This window comes from Chelmon rostratus, chromosome 6, assembly GCF_017976325.1.
Source record: "Chelmon rostratus isolate fCheRos1 chromosome 6, fCheRos1.pri, whole genome shotgun sequence".
Lineage (NCBI taxonomy): Eukaryota > Metazoa > Chordata > Actinopteri > Chaetodontiformes > Chaetodontidae > Chelmon > Chelmon rostratus.
The window spans coordinates 24,904,734-24,927,810 of NC_055663.1; the positions used below are offsets into that span (position 1 = coordinate 24,904,734).

Below are 23,077 nucleotides of genomic sequence, written 5' to 3' on the forward strand. Positions count from 1 at the left end.
TCTCTGTATTGGTCGATGCTTGATGTTGGACGGCATGATATCTCCCTGTCTCTTTGACCAAAGCTCAAGCTCATGCGACTCACCTCTCTGGCCACGGCACTGACCCCGCCTCTTCTCTCTTCCTATAGGCTAGCCACACTGGTATGCGCTCATACATTTACAAGCAGAGCTCTGTGATTGGCTCGCAGGCGGAGCACACTGGGATGCGGACGTATTACTTCAGCGCTGACACCCAGGAGGATATGAACACCTGGCTGAGGGCCATGAACCAGGCCACGCTGATGCAGAACCACACCGACGCACTGATCAGGTAGTGCTACACACACACACACACACACACACACACACACACACACACATGTTTCTGTCACTGACCATAGCCATAGCTACTCCAAACACTAACCTTAACCTAGACCTAACCTTAACTCAAGTCTCATTGAACCAGCTGCATGAGGTCCATTAGTATATGAGTTCATTCAGTCAGCGAACACTGAGAAAAAGTCTGAAAAAAGTTCTCCACTTTATGCCATGAGCTCCCCCTTGTGTTTGTCGCCGGTATTTTGATTCCAACATTGATTAAAACAAAAACTTTTGTCATGTTTTTTGTAGAAATACAACATTGATCCCCAATTATGATCACACTAAGAATCATGTATTCAACAGGCCCGACCCACACGTACATCAACACCTAACACACACATATTTATTCCTGTCAGTCCATCTTTGGTGTCAAGTGTCTTGTACAGTGCTGTGGTGATTTCTATTTATTTATTTATTTATTTATCTACAAGTAAACACATTTTGTCACTCTCAATACTTGTAAGCACAATCCACAAAATTGGCACAACGTTATTTGTTCATGTACTAAACAGTGCTGTTACATCCCATAAACACACAGTTCCTGGAAAGTGTTGCCATGTGTTTGTCTTCTGTGTCACTATGAATGACACAGATGTCTGGAAAAACATCCCACTCTGACGTTTACAGCTGCAGCAAATCCATCAGTCCTGAAGCTATAGCATGAGCGCAGCGTTTTTACGTGTTTGCTCGCTTTCAAAGAGACGTCGCAAAATGTTGCTTTTGAGCGAGCAGCAGCTTTCTCCATGTATTATTCATGTGTTGACTCGGGGAGGTGGCGCAGATCAAATGCGTCCCATCACTCGCTGGCAGCCTCAGACACCCGCAGTTTTCAGTTTTTGTTTTTGGAAGGGGAAATCCCAAAGACTGCGGCAGTTGTTGATATATGACAGAAGGGGAATCTAGCTGAAGACAGATTCCACGTGTCGCATAACATTCTATAAAGACCACATCTACGGTGCATTATGGAATTATAATTCGTTCATAATGCTTTACTCATAAACACACATAATGCTTTGTGATGTGCTATATCAGCAAGCATTTGTAGATGTAGCTTATAATGAATTATTACTTAAAGTTTTGTGTTGATGCTCTTGACTAGTTATAAAATGCAAGTTGATTGTTGGGATCATACATTATTACTACTTATAAACACCTCAGCAAGCAACTGTAGTAAGGATTCAGTGTGCAACGCAGTATCGTAAGTTATCATTGTATGTATGAGGTAGAGTGCAGTGCATATGTTTCATTGTTGGTGGTTAAGTAAAGTGCAATGCATTTTCACGCATTTAAAAGAATGTGTGCTGCATCATAGTGTAGTCATAAAGCATTATGAATGCATTATAATTGACTGTGAATGCCCTCATAATGCACTTAAGATTTGCTCGTCATACAAAATGTTACCCCCCATCTAACACAATCTACTGGGGACATGCGAGTCATTATAGAGCTGAGTTATATTAAATATATTCAGATGCCAGCCGCTGCCATGGAGCGTGCAGGCACCTGAGGCTGTTTAATTAATTTAGAATTAAACTTTGGCGTCCGGTTCATTGAATTTCAGAGACCTGACTGTTTCTCCTGCTTCTTGTCACACGGGACTTCATTACTGAGTTTAAAGTCTAGTTTTGGTGACAAGGCTTTGCTTGTCATCTGCCCTGCTTTAAAATGGTCTGCGTGGTGTATTTAGCCCTGTCTTTAAAGTTGGGGCTGAGGCTAAAAGTTTCTCTTTTATGTGACAGTCGTCTAGTTCAAATTCAGTTCAGCACAGCAGAACAAAGACAAAGACCCCTGAAATGGTGAAACACGATGTCCACGGGATATCAGGGAATAGATCAAATGGAAGAGAATCGGTGCACATCGAGTAAAAGCCTCCGAAATCCTTTGAGGAGTCCGAGGAAAAACTCGGCTGTCAGGATAACTGCCATAGTTAGTTATCGTCCGGTTCTCTAGTGGCGAAGGTTTATCCAAACATTCACAGTAAGAGTTGAGCACCAGACAGTGACATTGACATTATGAAGTTGAAGAGATAATCCAGACAGCTTGTTGCTCTCGCTACAACAGCACACAACAGGATAGAAACTGGAGCTGTGGCCGATCTGGTCCCCTTTCTGTATGGGGTGCTGAAACTGATTGAATTCACTTACTGGATATCGCACTGACGTCACCGATCCACAAACCGATTGTCCGATTATCTGAAAGGGTTTTTGATAGCGTAAATATTGATTTCTCTACACAGTTCTTGTACTTTTATGTTCACTTTAAAAATCAGGTGTTTGCTGTTGCACTCTTTGAAGTTCTCTTAGAGCTCATGTATAGAAATCTACTCACTAGTAGTTGATGATGCATTGCTTTGCTCAATTGCTTAGTTTTTGAAAACATTAACGGAGCTGCCGTGGCAATTTGCACTCCTACACCTGTTTGTTTGTGAAGCCTGCTTAACCTGCAGTTCAAATGAATGGCTTTGGAATTTAATGCAATTTTGTATATTTATTGCTCTTTTAAGAAAAAGTGCTGTGTGCTTTGCTATAGCCTTATGTAACTTTACACATAATATCAACAACAACAACAATAAGAAGAAAAAAGAGCTCAGGTGTATTTGTAGGTATACAAATTCAGGCGTAGGAATCAGATCCGAACACAATCCACCAATCATCATCAATTCAGTCTTTTTTATATTTAAACCAAAGAATAATCAAAATGACTTCAGAGCACTGTTCAAATGAAAAGGACTCCAAATCATCAGTTCAGTTATGAAGTTTGAGAAGGCAGCAGGTTGATCGTCCTTTGAAATCAGAACATTACATTCATCTGTTTTTTTTGTGTAATCTCTCAGCAGCAGACCGACGGACAAGTTAGAGAAGCTCACCGTGTTGCAGCACGCTGTCCCACAGACGAACCACGTAAACCACCACAAGACCAAGACCTCAGACTCTGAGAACACAAGACCCATCATCCACGAGGTTCTCCTGGAGCCCATTCACCGTGACGCAGACGAACGCTGCAGCTTCCACAAAGAATCTCCCTCTGCCACCACGTTGGAGCACACCATAGGAAGTACAGCCCTGGAAATGGACACACACACGTCCCTCCCCTCCAACCCTGCGCCCTCTGCCCTCCCACAGTCAGACCACATGTCGGCCTCAGCGCCCGTGTCCAGGGTCCCATCCCGGGCGCCTTCACGAGCCGCCTCCACGCTGCCCTCCAGCATTTGCACGAGGAACGGCCTCGTCTCCACGCCCAGCCCCATCCTGGAGCCCAACGGGATCGCAGCAGGGACGTACCAGAGGGCCCCTGCGCCGCCCCCTGCTGACACACACAAGCAGGTGCAGAGGAGAAGTGCTCTGGAGCAAGTGGAGCAGTGGGTCCAAGTGCAGAAGGCTGAGCACAAAGGGTAGGTCACTGTCACGTGTCTCATTTTGGGAAAGTACAAATGATTTTTTATTGCATTTTATTGCATATAAACACACATGATTACAAACATATCCTTAAAACTCTTTTGTTTCAGGGTTTTATGTTTAAACTTTTGTAGCCTGATTTTGAACTAGCTATGCAGCATACAGAGAGGGTAGATTGCCACCACACAAGGCCAGCCAAATTAAATAATCCATGTCATTTAATAAATGAATGTAGGCTACAGTGTGCACTGCATAAGTACTGTGAAAGGTTCACTGTAGCGAGTTTGAACTTGAACCTGAATACCAACCTGTCAAGAACATATTAGGTTTGCAGTGTTTTATCCCTGAAATGAGACTCAAATTATAAAAATATTGAGTTTGTTATTAACAAATAAATGCAGGAGTGGACTGAGAGCCCATTTGTAGCTCAGGAGATATCATTTGTGAAATTTAATTAGATGAAATAAAAGCCAAGGTAAGATTAGATTCTTTTAGAGATATTTTGTTAATTTGGTGTGGAAAAAACATCCTTTTGTGTCCCTTTTTCAACAGCCCCCCATCCAGAGAGAACACCCTCCCTCGTCGAACACCCCCAACCCAACACAAGTTCACCACCATGGACGCATACCAGACCCTGCCAAGGACTCCTCGCCAAAGCCCTCCACCTGCCCGACTTGGCGAGTACAAGTATGCCCAGGACCGCCTCAGCCACTTCCGCCTAACCCCTGAGCAGGGTGGCCCAGGGTCCAGCACCGTCTGGCAGCTGTACGAGTGGCAGCAGCGTCACCAGTTCCGTCACGGCAGCCCCACAGCGCCACTCTACACTCCGGCCCCGGAGTACCCGTTTGGCCCCCGCCCTCCATCCACTGTGCCTCCCTCCTCTTCAGCACCCAGGTCAGAAGGGCCGCCCCGCTGCGTGTCGGTACCACCGTCATCTGCAGACATCCCTCCACCGGGGCCTCCGCCCGGCACCAGCAGAACCATGTCGCCCACACGGAGGCCGCACACGCCAGCCGAACGCGTGACAGTCAGGCCCATGGGCGATAGGTCAGTGGTGGACATCCCCTTCGCCGTGTCCCCCCGCAGGACCAAATCTCAGCTGCTCAAGGTAAAATAATGTCTGATAGAAGCAGAACAATAATCTGACATGTTTGTTCCATACAGGTGATGCTGTTTGTTACAGGTGATGCTGTAATACAGCTGTTCAGTTTTACTATCCAGGCGCAGTCTTACTGTACTTACTGTGCACAGAGAAGCGTCTAATTTCCTCGGGCAATTAAGACATTTCTTGATCAAGGGAGATATTGATGTAAGCAGACAAGGCCGATGTTTTCAGCATGTTTTAGGCATTTAGCTCGCGCTCGTATCCAAGGCAACTTAAAATTAAAGCAAGCCCACATTCTGTCAGAAGCTCCACGGCACTCAATCAACTGAGAAATATTCAAAAGGCACCAGAATATTCATGTAGTGATACAAGAAAAAAGAACAAGAGAAGTTAATACTGATGTATGAGGGATGGAAGCATGCAGAGATATCGTTGATCAGACGGGTCAGATTCAATGACATATGAGTGACAACAGATTATTTCTTGTTGTCACCGCCTGGATTGTATGATTTGATTCTGTCTGGCCTGTTGTTTGTGCTCTTCCAAAGGCTGGACCATTAATACTTTTTATTCCCTCTGTCAAATATCAAATAGAATGGTTCCTCATCCAGAACAGTGTCAGTCATCCTGACAGTGTGGGGCTGATGTTGGAACTGTGCTCCACTGAACAGAATAATTGTTTTAGTGCCTTGGGGTACAAAGGCACACATAATCTTAAAGCATTTAGTCCGTTAAATTACCTCAACGAAATCAGCAACCAGTCAAAAAGAAACTGTTAGCTGTAAACTATGTAGAAAATAGATACGTACTGAATAATGATAATAAATATATGTATAGATACTTTGGTCACATTTATGCAAACTGATGAAAAATGAGCAGCTCTGTTACTATTTCCTTATCACATTTTTGAAATTGAGTGGAAAAACACACAAATATGCAAATTTACTCCCACTCTCCCACAACCACAAGCAATTAAATTTTGCCCAGAGATAATAAATAATACAGTATTTTGTTTTTGAGGTCATGTCAATCATTATATCCTCTAAAAGAAGAGCTGTAGCCTTCTTCACTTTTTTGCTGATTTTCTTTTTTTTGTGGTTGGACCATCGTTATTCTGTAATTCCTCTAACACATTGTACAGAATAATATATATATATATATATATATATATATATATATATATATTGTTCCCAGCTCCAGACAGCGTATATAAAATGTGTTGTGTGTGTGTTGTCAGGCTGCTACCATCGAGAGACGGTCAATGCCTCCATCTGGTTACATCACACACACAGTCAGTGCACCCAGCCTTCATGGCAAAACGGTACGTCCTGCAAATAAAACATAACATGTATTGTAGTGTACTGAAAATCTAAATATTTGGACATTTACATTAGATTAGACTGAATTATTGTGAGAACTATTTGGAGCATTTGAAGGCTTGAGAGGCCTGGATTGGGAGCGATGTGTAATGCGATCTCGCAGTCAGCTTCCAGAGTCCACTAATATGTTTCTTATTCTCATTCTACACGAAAACAAGGTGTTAACAGATATTGACCAAATCTTGAGTAGCTTTTTCAGCATGAGCCAGTCGGCTGTAGCTGAACATGTGGGAGACATTTCCTGTCATGCACAGTGTGCTGCTGTGAGTTCTGCCTTTTGTTTCAACACCATTAATCCTCCTAAATTTAACTGCTTGTTTGATTTGGCCAGCTGCACCGCCAAGTGGCTACTAGCGCCGTGAATGCTAAGGTGTCTTTTTCAAAACAGTAGGAGTTTCACTGAAGATTGGTGTGGTCAGTTTTGATGCCAGATTTAATGTCCTGTGGTGCCTGACAGCCCGAGGAGCTCACCCTGTTCCTCATTCAGCTGCGCCGGCATCAGGCCAAGATGGCCTCCGCACGTCAGCACACGTTAGCCCACCTGCAGCGGCTCAACGGCCCCAAAGAGCCCTACCACCACAGCCAACTCGTCACTGCTACCACCACTAGCACCAGCCCCCTCCTCAGCTCCGTCCCCTCTCCTGTGTCCCACCTCGGACACGTGGGCCTCTCAGCTCCCCTGGGCTCTTTCAACACCCAGGTGGGGGCCCCCCGCGGCACGCCTGCCTGCCCACCCCTCATTGTACCATGGGCTGGTAGAGGTTGCCACTAAACATATTGCAGGGCTGCATTACACTTAAATCATATCTACAGTTCGTTTTTTTCCTCTCTGTTTATTTCATATCTCATATAATTTGGACTATGAATCTTCAACATGTTCTCACACAGACATGTGATTGTTGTTGTCTGTTATTCTTGGCTCTTTGGATGTGTTGTTAGTCAGTTTGTCTGTCCGTCAGTCTGTCTGTCCGCCACAAACACCTCAGCGACTTTTTAAATGTCTTTCTCTGACATCTGGTCACAAATTGGACATTCTTTGTTTCCAGATGATGGATTCTAATCATTTTGAGGAAACTCTCACAATTTTGAATTGTCCAACACTGTGATTTGAAGATTTTGTGATTTCTGGACTTATATTACACTTGCTTTAGGTAATCTTAGTCGTCAGAGGATGAATCCCAATGACATTTAACCTCCTGCAGAAGATTTTTCTAAATATGCTGTATGCAACTTGCTTGTACATCGTTGACCCCAAACTGGGATCTCAAATTAGGAACACATCAAAATACACTCAGACAACATTTTTTGCTGTCTAATACTCAAACACTGATTCCAAAAAAGTTGGGAGCGTCCTATAAAGACATAATGCAATCATATGCAAACTAACTGTGTTTAACTACAAAGTGTTCCTGAGTCCAGGTATTAGTCTCCTTTATCTAATCATGTGTTCGCTCCATCCTCGCTGTGAACCACTGAGCCTTTCCAGGATGCTCCTTTCATACCCAATCATGATACTATCACCTGTTACCAATCAACCTGTTTACCTGTGGAATGATCCAAACAGGTGTTTTTGGAGCGTTCCACAACTTTCCCAGTCTTTTGTTGCAAATGTCCCAACTTGTTTGAAACGTGTTGCTGCATCAAATTCAGAATAAGCAGATATTTACAAAAATCAATGAAGCTGATGACCTCAAACATTAAATACATTGTCTTTGTGCTGTCGATGTCAACAAAGATGAGTAAATTATCACTTTCTGTTTTATTTATGTTTGCACATGTACAGGGTTGTACATGAAAAGATAAAACCTTTAAATTAAAACATGATCTGACATACCTGTTATACCATCAAACTACCATGTGTACAATTTAAAACATTCTGACTTTGGTGCCCTCCACTGACCCCCACCATCCCACCTCTTACCTCAAGTGGATCTGACCAAGAAAAGCTGAATGTGTTGAAAGCAAAGCATCAGTTTTCACCGTGATTGTCACATTTTTCTGCAAACACAATGTCATCACTAAGATGTTTACATCACATCAAAATTTCATACAAATTCATTGTAATATAATCTATTAAGCAGGTTAAAGGTCCATAACATGGCAGTCATATTCACTGATACTGAAATCCTCTCCTTCCACATCTAGACACACTCTTAGGCCAGACCTGTAACTCCCAGTTGATCCTACAGGAAGCTGTAAACACAAATCAAAACGTGGGATAAATAAAGACAAACCAAAGCACAAAAGTTAAAACAACGGCAGCATCATTCGCCAAGTGTCAGTATATCAGTGGCAACCTCTACCCGACAGCCCCCGTGCTCAGTGGTGTGACGTCAGGCATGGTTAATCTGTGAGCGCTGGCCCGGCCGCCGTCATAGAACCATCCGCCTCTTTTTCCATGTGCTGTTCTTGGCTGGTCAGTCTCCATATCGTGCTTCTAGTGACACTGTCCATAGCATGTTGTGCTACTAACTCTCCGACGTCCACAAAGCCATCCCATGCTTTGGCTAACCGGCTGGCTGTGGATGTGTTGGTCCGTTTGGTCCTCTGACTCGTGAATCTTTCATTTTTCGGCCGTCCCGAAGTCTGTTTCTCTGTTGTGAGCTGAATGAAAAGCCGAATTCAGCGATGTTTCGAGATCTGCAGCTTCTGATCGATCTGGTTTGTGCTGGTGTTTCATTTGTTGCAGCGGGAGCATCTAGTGAGACGACAGCTGGACGTGTTTTTACTGTGTGTGTGTGCGAGTGTGTGTGCGGTGCATGTTGGCACAGACACATAACAGCAGTTCATACTTGATGCACAAATGTCACTACATCCTATTAGATGGCTTGTCAGTGAAGCTTTGTAAGATTCAGGTAACTCAGGTGGTGAATGATTTAACTGCTGTTGACACAAATCAATAATCCACACTCACATGTCTGTCACCCTCCAGGCTGATGACACCTACATGCAGCTGAAGAAGGACCTGGAGTATCTGGACCTGAAGGTGAGATATGGAGATGAACAGAGCTCATCCTGTGACCTCTAGTTAGTTATTTGAACTCTTCTGCTTTTGTCCAAGTCTGTTTCTGCTGTGCCTTTTCTGATTTGTCTCTAGCTCAAGCTAACACTGACAAACACTTCTAACTGTTGACCCGAGACATTAGCGTGCGCACGGCGGGTAGAGATGTTCTGGCATCCGTGCGAGACAAACTGTCCCCAGTGGACTTTGAAATCTTGTGTGGTTTTAGAAGCATCTCACGAAAGCAGCCGCCATTTTGTGACTGCGGCTCTGTGTCTTTGTGATCTTGACTCCCAGATCAGAGCTCTAGAGCCCCTGATCCTCGCAGTTCACAGTTTACTACTGCACTGCACTGCTGGGCCTCTCAGGCCTCTAACGAACGTAAGCTGTCTGTGTATGTGGGTGTGTGTGTTTGTCTGTATCTGGTGTGTGTACAAGACTGATTGTGTGCATTTACACCTGTGCATGTCTCTACAGTGTTCAGAGTAGGGATGCATGTGTATAGTCTGTATGTGAGTGTGTGTGTGTGTGTGTTTAGAGAGTCTTTGTTCTAGAAAGACCATCCCATTGCTTACAGCGCTGCATTCACCGCTCGAATGGCATCAAATGTCATCTCTCCATGTGACCTTTGACCTGTCCGCCCCGCTCCCATGTGGTGATGTTGGCGATGCTGTTAAAAAGTGGGCATGGGATGGCTCGGCAGTGCATGTGTTGTGGCTGTGGCTGTGGCCCGGTGGTTGAAAAGCCAGCTGCTTCTACCATCGTCTCTGAAACGCTGCACCTCCTTGACAGTAGCACAGGGCTCTACTGTGTCATGTCTCCACTCTTTTCCAAAAAGGAGCAAATGTACGCCTCAGCTAATAACTTCCAAGCACGAGAAAGAGCTGTTATCAGTGGGATTTTCTCCTTGTTAAATTTGCACACTATTTTATCATTATTAAAACTTGAAAAGAGTGTTTGAGGAGGTTATTCTAGCACTGTAGAACCCTGTTAGCAACCCCAATGAAAGTCAAAGTGAGCCCCTGAACTCAGGAAGTCCAGGATGTGCTCCTAAAACAAAGACTTTCCTGTTCACAAAAAACCCCCAAAAAACTGCAATTTCATCGTGTACAGAGGTTTAATGGATTAGTCAATTTGTGCAGGGCTTCAAAGTGTGTCCATAGCCATTGTGTTGCTGCGGCAAGAGCTGATTTTGTGTGCCAAAGCTCACTCACATTGTCATGTACACGAGGCCAAGAGAACGTGTCACAGATCCGTAGTAATGCTGTAGCTCGTAGCTGGTCCCTGTGTCCTGTATCTCCTCTATTTCAGCCCCATCGTTTCACAGTTCAGACGCTTTCTTTCCCCGCGCCGCTAACATTCGGAAATGTTTATCTCGCAATTTCCAGGTAGCTGGAAGTCAGACGCTGAAGGAGTCAGGGAAACCTGTCAAGGTTGCAGAAAGTGACGTGGATGTAAGTACAAGCTGAGTAGCTTCTGAAATGTTGGCTGTGTTAAGTACAGGCCGAAGTGTTTTTTTTTTTTTTTTTACACTGTCGAGGAGGTTATGTTTCTGTTCCTGTTTGTCTGTTAATACGTAGGATGTCTAAAGATAACACGTGAAAGTGAAGAAGCTGTTGGGCAAGAAAATGTTACTTCAAAATATTTGTTAATATTACGAGGTACTGGAGGACATCTTTGAATGTTTTTTTACTATTTCTATCATATATTGTACTTACTTGAATGAAAAGAAATCTGGCTAATGTATCCAAACATTTGCTGTTTGTGTATGTATCATTAATATAACAGAGGTATAGGATTTCTCAGCCTTCAGTTTCACCCTCTGAGTTCTGTCTTGTTCTGTTTTGTTCCACTCTGGACGAGGGAGCATGAAATGTTAGTTTGTTTAGGGGAGCGGCACTGACTGCTGTGGTTCAACTGGGAGAAAAGTGAGGGTAATTAGGGCAAAACAAAGTGTGGATGTTGTGGAAAAAGTGTGGGAGGATTTGGTGCACTTCTCCTCTTAGCTTCAAGGCTGAAAACAGAATGAAGAGAGTGTAAATATATAACTGCCATAACTCTTTCAGTTTGATAATCCAAACAATTCCCTGCGGTTTTTCAAACAGTCTTATAACTCCTGTGAAAGTATTTCTCAGTATAAGCTTCATACGCAACAGTTTAAACAATTTATGAGAGTGTTGTCTGCGATGAATATTTGATTAGATCCAACAGCAACATCACCGTGGAGACAAAAACAGGATTAATAATTTATTTGATGGAATATAAAAACTGGAGTTGAGTGTAAAAACGTATATGGATAAGCACTTTGTTCATGTCAAGCCGTTCAGTCACAACCTCATTACATGAATGCTGTGTTGTTGTTTTACCGCAGGATGATAAAGTGATCCAACCTTTGCCTTGAAGTTTGCAGAGTTTAATCTGGGATTAATTAACGAGGCTCAGAGCCTCCCTGACACTGTAATTAAAAGTGTCAGGTGGGTCGCACCCACTTTGTGTAATGGCCTCACTCACAGTAATTACACCCGAATGAGACCCGGGGAGCTACGGGACTGTGAATATTAAGTGTTACTAACCTGCATGCATGCATGCAAACATTCAAAAACAGATATGTATGCGTGCACATAAACACATCAATACACAAACACACACAGATGCAGGTTCTTGTACACGTAGGAATTTATCTACAGCTGCAGAGACGAGGAGAAGTTGCAATTAAGTTAATGGGCCACCTAATTACCAGAGGTCAACACAGACTAGAGAAGTGCTCTATCTGTGAGAGAGTACAATTCCTACAACGTCTCGCTCCTGTCCCGCTCAGCTCTGTGTCTCCCCCTGCAGGTGAAGTTAAGTCGGTTGTGTGAGCAGGACAAGACCCTCAAAGATCTGGAGGCGAGGATCAGCTCCCTAAAGGAGGACAAGGTACACGCTCTGCTTGTTGTGCAGGTTCTCAATCAATCACGCCGTCTCGTTGCAGCAGCCGCTCTCAGTCAGTCTGTTGAGTCAACAGGCAAAATGTCTGATCATTAGAAGAAGTATTACAATAATGGAGCAACATTCAAAGACAAAGTTTACTCGGCTGCAGTGCAGTTTGATGATTCAGCTGTTGAAGAGAAGATAGCAGCACATTTTTTTCTTTCTACATTCAACATTCAGTCATGGAGGAGGCGGGGTATTGATTTCGCAGACTCTGACTATCCATTTCTTGACTAGAAAAGCTAGTATGGTTCTCACTATTATCAGACCAGTCCAGAAACAAACAGAGCTCAGACTGAAAGTTCACGTCAGGGAGGCGAACACACTGAAAGGTAAAATGCAGTACAGTAAATATACTCTACGGTCTGCAGTGAAAGCCTGATCATATACAGCTCAGGAGGTAAGAAAGTAAGAGGAAGTAACATGAGCTCTCATGGTGCTCGCGACTGTCACTGTAGGAACATGCTGCCCCCTGGAGGCATTTTTGAATGAGTGTTACCTGCTGAATTGTGCACACTCTCTAAAGGAAGCAGGTCTTAGCTGCTTCAGTTGACCTCCTGCTGCGTGACTCCTCGCTCCTTCAGGACAAGCTGGAGAGTGTGCTGGATCTGTCCCACCAGCAGATGGAGCAGTACAAGGAGCAGCCGGCCCACACCCACAAGATCGCCTATCAGCAGAGGCTGCTGCAGGAAGATCTGGTCACCATCAGGGCCCAAATATCACGCCTCTCCACGGTATGTATGCCTGTATGTGTGTGTGTGTGTGTGTGTGTGTGTGTGTGTGTGTGTGTGTGTTTGCATTCATTTTGCACAATATGTTATATGTGCAGTGCAGTGTGGAGGAATATGGTTGAAATCTATCAGAATATTTATAAGGATATTTTTCTAAAATTAACATATATATCCAGTATAGGCTTCTGATGTGATGCTGTTTAAAATTCACCATCTGCCTCACCCTGCTCGGACACTCTGACAGCCAGGAAGAAATAAACTAGAAAACAGTGAGAGTGAAGGACAGCTAAGCTAACGTGTGAGACAAGATGGGGAAGGGTGGTCTTCGGCTTTCCCGTGAGGTTGTCCTGACGGACTTCACGGCAGAAACTTCCACCCCTTGCACAGAGCTGAGGCAAGAAATTGAGGTCATACGTTCTGAGACAGCAAGTTTTCAAAGCCTGCACCGTGAGATGGGAGAGATGATAAACAGACTCTGCCAGCACCATCCACAGGTGACAGCTGAGCAACCTGACAGACGCTCTTGAACGCATCCAACAACTGGAGCACCTCCACGAATTAAAAACGAAAGCGCTGAGGCAGCTGAAGGACAAATGCTTTCATGTTGAAAGCAGGAGTCAGCGACAACTTGGTTCATTTGTATCCCGGAGGGAGCAGAGGGGCCCCGTCCCACTAACCTCATGACGGAGCTTATTCCAGAGATTCTGGGTGTCGAGAACTTTCCCTCCTCAGTAGTTTTAAATAATTAACTGTGTGCCAAAACATAAAAAGGAAGCCCGACCTAGACAATACTCATCACGTTACGCTATTATGCACAAAAAGAGAGAATTATGGGTCTCACTACTGACTGGTAGCCAATGTTTCTTGGTCCACTCTTTCTGATTAATATATGCAGTACAGGTTGGACAACAAAGTGTGTATCCAGTAGATACATTGCGTAGTGGCAAATGTTTGCAAAATATGCATGTTTTTGTGCTAAAATTAGTGCATTTATAGGACTGTAAATGTTTCTAGGAATGTGTGCATCTGCCCAGTAATTAAGTCTGTGTATACATACAAAATAAAAATCTGAATGATAACACACACACGCGTGTGCTGCAGACTGTAATATAGACTTTTTGTGTGTGTTTGTGTGATGCAGGAGATGGCGCTCGCCTGGGAGGAGTACAGCAGGCTGGAGAGATCTGTGGAGCAGCTGAGGACAGCGCTGCAGGCACACATGAACCACAGCGCCACCCCGCAGGTGAGAGCTGGTACTGCAGCTCAGATCAGGCTCACCTGGAAGCTGCCAACGCACGTTCTTATAGGCTGGATTTTATATTCAGTGCATGTGGCTTTGCTCAGTCTGTGTTTAGTTTGTACTTAAGTTTTCATTGATAGGTCCACACAATTAAACTGTTTACTGTTTACTGCAGCAAGAGAAAAGTGAGATGAAGCGCGAGCTGTGGAGGATCGAGGACGTGATGGCGGGACTGAGTGCCAGCAAAGCCAACTACAAGATCACCATCGACTCTGTACAGAATCCAGGTTGGTAACCACAGCAACAGAGCACTTATTATCAGAGCAGTTTTTAAGAAAAGTGTTAACAGGTCATAACAAAGATGGAAAGAGAGAGATTACGGTGCATTCATTAACAGTTACCAGAGCGGCTACACGCTGACTGAATACAGTGTGTAGGCAACCAGCCGTAATGTATTCATCAGATGTTCCAGTGAGTCCCATTCAGTCCTGCTCACATTTAAAAGCTACGCCTTGATTTCTTCACACGCTCCACCAGAGAGGAAACTAGTGCCTTCGGTGTCAGACCCGGCAGTGCCTTCTCAGAGCACAGAGGTCCAGCCTCCTCCTCGCAGCTCCATCCCCAGCATCCCCTCTCACACTTTGCCTCATAGCACCGTGCCAAAGTGGGTGAGTGTCACCTTTCCGCTTCGACACGCTGCAGGAGTTACTGCTGGGTTTAGTCTGATTGTGCTTCCACATCAGAAACCCTCACCTTAAAAGGGTCATCAGCGATACAGCAGAGCTTAATCCTTTTCCGCCTGCTCGCTGTCCAGGCTGAGGACACCGCCCCGCCCAGGCCACCACTGCCTCGCCTCTACGACTACGAGGAGACGCCCCCTGTGGTGCCGCCGCTCCCCAAAGAGGCCTCGGTCATACGCCACACGTCGGTGCGTGGGCTGAAACGCCAGTCAGATGAGAGGAAGAGGGACAGGGAGAGCGGGCAGTACGTTGTCAATGGAGACTGTAAGGTATGCTTACTGTTGTCTTGAAGCTTGTAAATGCAGTTTTGCTGATTTCAAATTGAAATATTTTATTCTCCAAATTGTTATTTTAGCCAAAAAGCACCAGCAGCTTGTCTGCACTTGGTCTTTGTCTCTAATTTTCAATGCTTTCAGACTGACTTGCGGTCGTACCTGAGTGAACCAGAGCTGCCAGGAATAAACCACCTCAGCGCCGGGTCTGACGTCGACTATTTCCAGAGCAAAGGTACCTGAACAGTAACATGAAATACAGACATTTCACAGAAATACAGACCTTTTTCAGTCCATTTTTTTGTGACTTGTGATTTCCAGGCATAGGAAGCATCCCATCTTTAAGATATCATCCTATCTTAGTGCATTTCTGTGCATTCTTCAAAGATTTAGAGTAGAGCAACAGGTGGTTATTCGTACTTTTGATATGTGGAAGCAGAATGGGTTTTGTTATAAAGGATTAGAAGAAAAAAAAGTCCTTGCCAAACTTTAATTAAATTAATCAAAACTTTGATTATGCATTGCGGTGTGATTGTGTTCAGGAAGACACATATTTTCATTAGAAATCCAATCTGTTCAGACCAGAGGACTCATCCGTTAAAACATGAAAAATGTAGCTCTGAGTTTGCTAATAAATGATCTCTCAGTAATAGAATTTATTCTCCTCGGATCACCATCTGGAACATTCGGAAAATTCTTCTAAATCTTCAGACATTATTTCATAAAGACTCTGATTTTGTAAATATTTGTAATGTTTGTAATTAAGTGGAGGCATTTATCTTTCCACTGTTGAGACATACTGTAATAATATAATGTAATAATTCACTCCTCATACAGGATGGTGAGCAGATCTTCTAACCCTTGTGTTTTACCTGAAGTACTTTTCCTACATTGTTACCCTGAATGAGATGTTTGTTTGTGCATCCTGTCACTGTGCTTTCACTTCCTGTCCCGTTGCTACCGAACAGGTCTGTTAGGCTCCTCATCTCGGCAGAACCAGTCCACCTCCATCTCGTCCTACGTCACCCTGAGGAGAGGCCCCGGGAGCTCCGCAGCCAGGGTGAGTCAGGATGTCAGGGGTGGTCTGCAGATATCGATGGAGAAAGTCAGGGTGTCTCAAAGTTTGTAGGCCTGGTTTTGTTGGAAATTCAGTTTTAATTGTAGGTTTAACAGCAAGTGTCGGGGTTTAAATGTGAGCTTTGACGACACTGAAAGATTCTGAATAACACACAGTTCAAAGGACAACCTCCTCATATGTTATAGTCAATACCTAAAAATACAATTTAAATTTTCTGGATAGTATTTGTGATTATTTTTTATTATTTGATTGATTATGCGCAATACAAACATTAGGTAAGGCAGCATCTGATATGCAGGTTGTAGACTTTCTGTGTACTGTACTTCAGTACAAATCGTACTTTACATTAGTATCTCCATTTAGTGCAGTTTAGTTGTATCCAACCAGTTCTCAGTGGTAAATATTGTACTTTTTATTCTAATTAATTTGTCTGACAGTTTAGTTACTATGCAGATTATAATTTTTCATTCCACTCCTGTCAAATGAAAACCATGTTTTTCTTATCTCTTGTCTTTTTAATAAGATTTTATTGATCCCATTGATCCCAAAAAGGAGAAGTAGAAAAAGAACAAATAGACAATAAAAAAAATACAAAATAGAATCAACTATTGAGGCTATGTATAATATATATGGAAGAGTGTAAAACATATTTCTGCATATATCAGTTTCACAGTGGATTTGAATTGCACATGAGTAAGATATGAATAATAGAAGACGCTGTCTTGGTGCTGTTGCACAGTAGAAGATGAATATAACAGTAAAGAATATATAGTACACTAAAAACATGTAAGCACAGTAAAAATAAATGAGATTTTCAGACAAACTGAAGGATTAATTGTTCTTTTATCAGCCTCCTTCTCCTTTCCATCCTTCCAATTCTCTGTATTCTGTGTCTTCCCTCCTTCCCTCCGTCAGCAGGAGAGACCCAAGAGTGCCTTGGAGCGTCTGTCATCACCTACAGAAGCCCTGCAGCTCCCGAGCAGTCAGACTCGAGGGCGGATGACGGCGGAGGAGCAGCTGGAGCGGATGAAGCGCCACCAGAAGGCGCTAGTTCGCGAGCGCAAGAGGAACCTCAGCCAGGGCGAACGCTCCTGCGCGGGCCTCTCCACCTCCACCACCTCCCAGCGCTCCTCCTCCTCCTCCAGGCTGCCCTCCAACACCTCCGACCCTCCGGCCTCCGTACGTTACCCCCCGCCCCCGCGCAGCAGCAGCAGACACAGGGAGCACCACCTCCACCACTGCTGCTATGCCACTCTGCAGCCCCCAGCCACAACTTAACCCAGCAGGAATGCTAACACGCTAGCACGCTCTGCCTTGTGTGACCGGTGGTTGTTGACGTTAGCTGTAAGCACTAACAAGCTGAAGGGCCGGTTAGCTAGCTTGGTTAATGCTTTAAGAACAGAGGGAGACAAAACGAGCGCAGGGGATTGTGGGGGATGCTTGGCTAGTTTTGGACTGGGACGGTGTCACTCCCTGTTTATTTTATTTTACTTTTTTTAAAGGTTCAGGGGTCACTTCAGCCCCTCGTCTCCACTGCCCCCTGGTGGGACCTCACTGACACAATTCTGAATGTAAATCCATTGAGAGAAGAAGGGAATGGACGGCACCACACTGCCCTCCTTTCTCTGTTTTTATCACCAGAACGTAGAGAGAAGAGCCCATTTATGTACATCTACATACTGTGTACTTGTACACTTTTATTTATTTACTGAGGGATATTTTCAGTATACAGCTGTACAGTTATATTTTGTAGAGATTTGGTATATAGAGCATATAGACAGGTGGGGGAAATGTTGGGGGGAAAAAAAGTATTCAGGTTGATGAAACGAAGAAAGAGGCAACGCTAGTGGCAAAAATCATGATCACACCTCCCTTCTTTCTTTTCTCCAAATGAAATCCAAGTGCCTTGTTTTGCTGACGATCTTTTCTGCCTTTGTCCCAAATTTACCTCCTTGATCAACACTCGAATGGATCGCGGTGCGTCTCCACCTCAGAATCACAGAAACGATGCGAGACTTAGCTTTGAGGTTGGTTGTCTGCGCGGCAGCAGAATTCAGTGCGAGAGGCGAGGCGACGCTGCCGCTTTTAACCCCTTGAAGGAATACTTTGACATTTGGCTAAGCTACATCTAGCTCACCCCTTGGTGCCCCTTGGCTTCTCTAAGGAATGCTCACAATGCTAACACGCCCGGGTGGCAGAAGTAATACCGTGAAACTCAAAATGTCAAAGTCTTCCATTAAGATTACGTGACATAGAATAACTACCAGTTTGGTCTTATGATTACAGACTAACTCGTAACCAGACTGCTGTGAGATCTGCCTGTAATCAAACTAAATTTCCCAGAAATCTTTGAAATCAAATCAACCTGCTACAGTGAGCAATACATAGTCTGTTATCCTTTGCTGCTTCTCACCTCTTTTTAGTGCACATAACCACAAACGCCAGAGCATATTTGATTTCCTCTCCTCCACCAGCATAAAACATGTTTACACCATTTTATATTTGATTTAACACTCTCATTAATGCAGCCTTTTCTTGTACAGACTACAAGGTTCATTTCAGCGTTTGAAAGTGGTTGATAATTGCATTGCCACCATTAAAGTTGGGCAGAGAATCTGTACTCACATCTGAGTACTTTTAAGTGGCCTATGCTGTGCTGTTTTATGCATCATAAATATACAGGACAGGTTCATGTAACTGGGCTGAAATGCAATAGGAAAGTAAAAAACAAGTGTGAACAGGGAGCGGACAGCTTTGTCATGGGAAACTTGTGTGGAAAGTAAGAAAGGAAAGGTACAGTGGCAGTATTTTACCACTGTGAAACGCATGTCATTGATATTTTTGCCAAAGAGTTCTCTGAAAATGGTGAAAATTAGCGAACAGTTTCCCAGATAACAAGGTGAACATTTGGACTGCAGAGATTTAAAACAGAAAAGCAGCAAACATTTGTGTGTGTGCTTTTGCTTGATAAATGACTCCATCGATAAATGATGAAGTCACTGTTACTGCAGAACTGTACAGGTAGAAGATACTTTTGAAAACACGCAGTAAAGTTTTCTCCGTGGCGACGCTGTCCGCTCCTCGTCTTTTCTGACAAGTATTAATCTTGAAAGCTTTTCCGCCATACTGCTTTTATCCTTCCACAGCTCCGTACAATATATCATATCAAAGAGAAAATAGTTACAGGAGGTTGCTCAGTGGAAGAGTAGAATTATAGTAGAGAACTTAGAGAAGTGAACTGCTAATCACCACCTAATTCTATGTAATTGAGAAGCAACGCACAACTCTTCTCCCTTTTCTTTTCTATCATGTAGAGATTTGCACTCGACAATAAAGAGTTTCTTGCTTCTGAACCTCCTCTTGGCTGTGTTCTTCCTAATCTGGTGGGGGTGTGATGGATGTGTCTGCATGGTTTTCTTTCGCTCCACCCTTTTGTTGTGCGACTGATTCTCCTGAGCACAACGAGGCATGTGATGCAGAGTTTCTCAGAGCATGTGAACACGCCAGCAGATCAGACCCCGCTGCAGGCTACTGGAGTGGGAAGGATGTATGCATGGCTTTGATGCTCCTTGGATGATTACTCACTCAAGTACCCCTCACCACACACACACACACACACACAGAGTACACATAAGAGAATAAAGTATTTTCATAGATGCAAATGTGATGCAGTCCATCGGATGTGGTATGTGTGTAATTACAGCTTCCAGAAACACAGACTAATCATCTTCCTGGGTCTGCGCTGTGGTAATGATTCTAAACACCATCCTGTCAAATCCCTGGATGAACGGCGCGCTGTAATTAATCCTGGTTGCACAGAAATGTTCATCATATTCGTCTCCTTTTCAGTTTAGTGTTTGTCTCCCTCTACCTGAGCCAAGGCTCACTGCAGAGACGTCACATGTTTAATACATACAGTATATACACACAGCGCTACTGCTAATGCTAGAGTTCATATTCCCCATAAACCCCATTGTTTCCTGACACTGCTCCATGTGGGCTTACCTTGTCTTTCACTTTACTGAAGAATATAAACATGTGTCTTTATTATTAACCTTCACTGATCTATAAAAACACTAATGCTGCAACTAGCATTTTATTTTCATCACTGATTTATCTGCAGACGATTTTCTCAGTTAATCTTTTGCTCTGAAAATTGTAAAAATACCCAAGATGACATCTTCCAATTGCTTTTTTTCCTGATGAACAGTCCAAAACCCAAAGATATTTCATTCACCATCGTAGACGATATTAAAATTTGAGAAGCTGAACCAGTAAATTCTTAATTGATGAATTGATTATCAAAATTAATTCACTGCTAGTTGAATAACTGATTAATCAATAGTTTCCACTCTAAAAAGAGTACCCTTTGTCTGAAATTGTGATGGCTTTACTTTATATGCAGATCTAATGTTGACCTATGAAGTAATCTGGTAGAGGCATCAAAATCTGGTTCATTTGTGGCAATAATATTAATGGCTCAATGAAAATAATAATGTATAATAATAATCCCAGAAGCACTAAGGTTTAATGATTCATTTTTATTTACTCTAACTTTACTGACTCACATCTAAGAAAGAGATTTTCACCTGGCTGTGTAAACCTGACTCCTGCCACGTGCAGGTGTTTGATTGGCAGGAGGAGCGACCTGGAGCCGAAGGTCAGAGCGACGAGGGGAGGAATCAGGTGAAAGAGAGAGGGAGGATCCAATCAGATGAGTGGGTGACGGTGACGGCCACGCGCATACGAGAGGTGGATGTGGAGCCTCTCGACTATGACCTGGATATCAGCCGAGAGGTAGACACACACACACACAGACACAGCAATGTAACGCAAAACACACGATAAAAACACACAAAAGAGAAAACATTCCCACATCCACCCCCCGCACGCCACCCCGATCCACTCAAAGATGTTAAAAATATTGACTCAACAAGAACAGGAAATGAGGACACGCCATCATAACTGTTCATGAATCTGCAATAGACAGAAATTCACTATAAGCAAATAAAATCGAAAGATTCATAAAATCTAATAGATAATAAAATAGAGTTACTACAATTTATGTGAGTCAAACCAGAAGTGTCAGGTGGGGCATTAAAGGGAAAATAAAGTGAAAAATAATAAGAGAATAAAACAGTAAAAAGTAAAACCACAAAGAGAAGATGAGGGAAACAAGAAAATAAAAGTACAATAAAAAAGGATGAACCAAGTAGAACAGGCACAAAAAAAAAAATGAATGAATGAAGGAAAGAGAAATAAATAAAATAACTAAGGTTCAATGAAAAACCAGATTAAAAAGGAAAGTTTGCTTTTAAAAATAGCAGAACTCTCAGTCAGCAGCATTTTCAAATCCACTGTGTTGAATGTAAGTTTAATATAGAAGCATCCACATTCTAATTTCATATAGTTTATATAGTCATTTTTCTTCAAACATCAATGAAATGTATTTCAAAACCTGTTAAAAGCCCATTTTTTTCAAATGACAGGTTCACTGTATTGTGAATATTGTGAATGGGGAAAATGTAAATACATGAAGGTGAATTTTCTGCTGCCTCTGTTCACATAAGTCAGTTATTTAATACTTATAAGCAAAGTAAACATCCGGTTCAACATGGCTGTCCTCATATTGTGGGACTGACTTCCTGTCTGTCCAACATGCAGCTGTCCAAACCACAGAAAGTTCCCATCCCAGAGCGCTACATCGAGTCTGACTCTGACGAGCCTCTGAGTCCAGAGGAGCTGGAGGAGCGCTTCCACCGGGCCGAGCGCATCAAGAACCTGCTGGCCAGATCCAGGTAGGAGCGCTAAGCTGAGTCGGATGCTGCTTTTGTTTTCTGTGTCGTGCTTCATCGCCTGAGTGTTTGTGTCCCGCCCACAGCGTTCAGAACATTCAGCCGTCCGCACCGCTGGACTTCAGCGAGCTGGACTCAGCTCTGCAGCAGCAGCAGAGGATCATGAACGTGTCCCACGCTCTGGCCTCCGAGGCCTCACGCAAGAGCAAGCTGGTGGCAGGTGAGAGCCCTCGCACCTTCATTAACACACTGCATCCGCGAGCCCTTCAAATACACCATCACAGCTGCTCTCTCCACGCCCTTAAACTCCAACTTTAATAAACCGCAAACACACTTTATGAATTTGCAGGAGTTGCTGCCATTGAAGCAACTTTCTGCTGCTGAGTAACAAATCTGCAGCCAGTCCATTCTCATCAGACAGATGAATCACATGTGTGGAGTCGTCTCAGGTTGATTATTATCTCAGACAAGCAGCAGGTGATTTGTTGTTGTCGCCGGTGTGCAGGGACGGAGTGGCTGCAGAGCCGGTGAGTACGTCTGCTCCAGGTAGACCCGTGGCTGGTGTGGATTCATTGTGTTCACTGTGTTGCTGTTTGGTTTTTGGGCAGGAACGTGCACAGATTGTTGGCAAAAGAGACTCAAACCACGACAAAATGTTCACTTGGGTTCTTTTAAAATCTGCTCGTGATGTGCAACATCTGTGAGGTGAAGCTTTTCTGTTGCAAGCTAGTTAGTCAGATATTGGAGCTTGGTCATGTGATCTGAGTTTGGAACAGGAAAAATAAATGAGAACAATAACATTTCCACTTAAAAATAACATTTTTTGCTCTTCTCTGAACATTTTGTGGTTTGGTTTTGGGATTTCTTCTCCGTTTGTCTGAAACAAATCTGTGCGCTGACCTGTTGTCTTTGTTTTTTGAGCTTCAGCTTTTCCTCTCAGCTGTTGTTTTGGTCGGTTGTAGCTCAGGTGTCGTAACGGGCAGCTTTGGTGAAATGTGGCGGACTTCC

The 23,077-nt window shown here is 43.6% G+C and overlaps 1 protein-coding gene across 12 annotated transcripts in view; it reads left to right on the forward strand.

Moving 5' to 3' along the window:
- The window catches only part of LOC121608557 (pleckstrin homology domain-containing family A member 7-like), a 133,189-nt gene that overhangs the window by 108,666 nt on the left and 1,446 nt on the right, over positions 1-23,077 (forward strand). For 3 of the 12 annotated variants that reach the window (XM_041939877.1, XM_041939884.1, XM_041939887.1), the window contains 19 exons: positions 129-310; positions 3,194-3,751; positions 4,308-4,863; positions 6,098-6,181; positions 9,172-9,225; positions 10,629-10,694; positions 12,079-12,159; positions 12,798-12,947; positions 14,086-14,187; positions 14,360-14,471; positions 14,722-14,852; positions 14,999-15,193; positions 15,341-15,431; positions 16,165-16,256; positions 17,193-17,453; positions 20,898-21,071; positions 21,939-22,072; positions 22,156-22,289; positions 22,575-22,596. In XM_041939877.1, coding sequence (XP_041795811.1) covers positions 129-310; positions 3,194-3,751; positions 4,308-4,863; positions 6,098-6,181; positions 9,172-9,225; positions 10,629-10,694; positions 12,079-12,159; positions 12,798-12,947; positions 14,086-14,187; positions 14,360-14,471; positions 14,722-14,852; positions 14,999-15,193; positions 15,341-15,431; positions 16,165-16,256; positions 17,193-17,453; positions 20,898-21,071; positions 21,939-22,072; positions 22,156-22,289; positions 22,575-22,596 — 3,179 coding nt within the window. Of the gene's footprint in view, positions 1-128; positions 311-3,193; positions 3,752-4,307; positions 4,864-6,097; positions 6,182-9,171; positions 9,226-10,628; positions 10,695-12,078; positions 12,160-12,797; positions 12,948-14,085; positions 14,188-14,359; positions 14,472-14,721; positions 14,853-14,998; positions 15,194-15,340; positions 15,432-16,164; positions 16,257-17,192; positions 17,454-19,588; positions 21,072-21,938; positions 22,073-22,155; positions 22,290-22,418; positions 22,597-23,077 lie in introns of those variants that run through there. The other 9 variants (XR_006006921.1, XM_041939878.1, XM_041939879.1 and 6 more) reach the window with 9 other exon arrangements.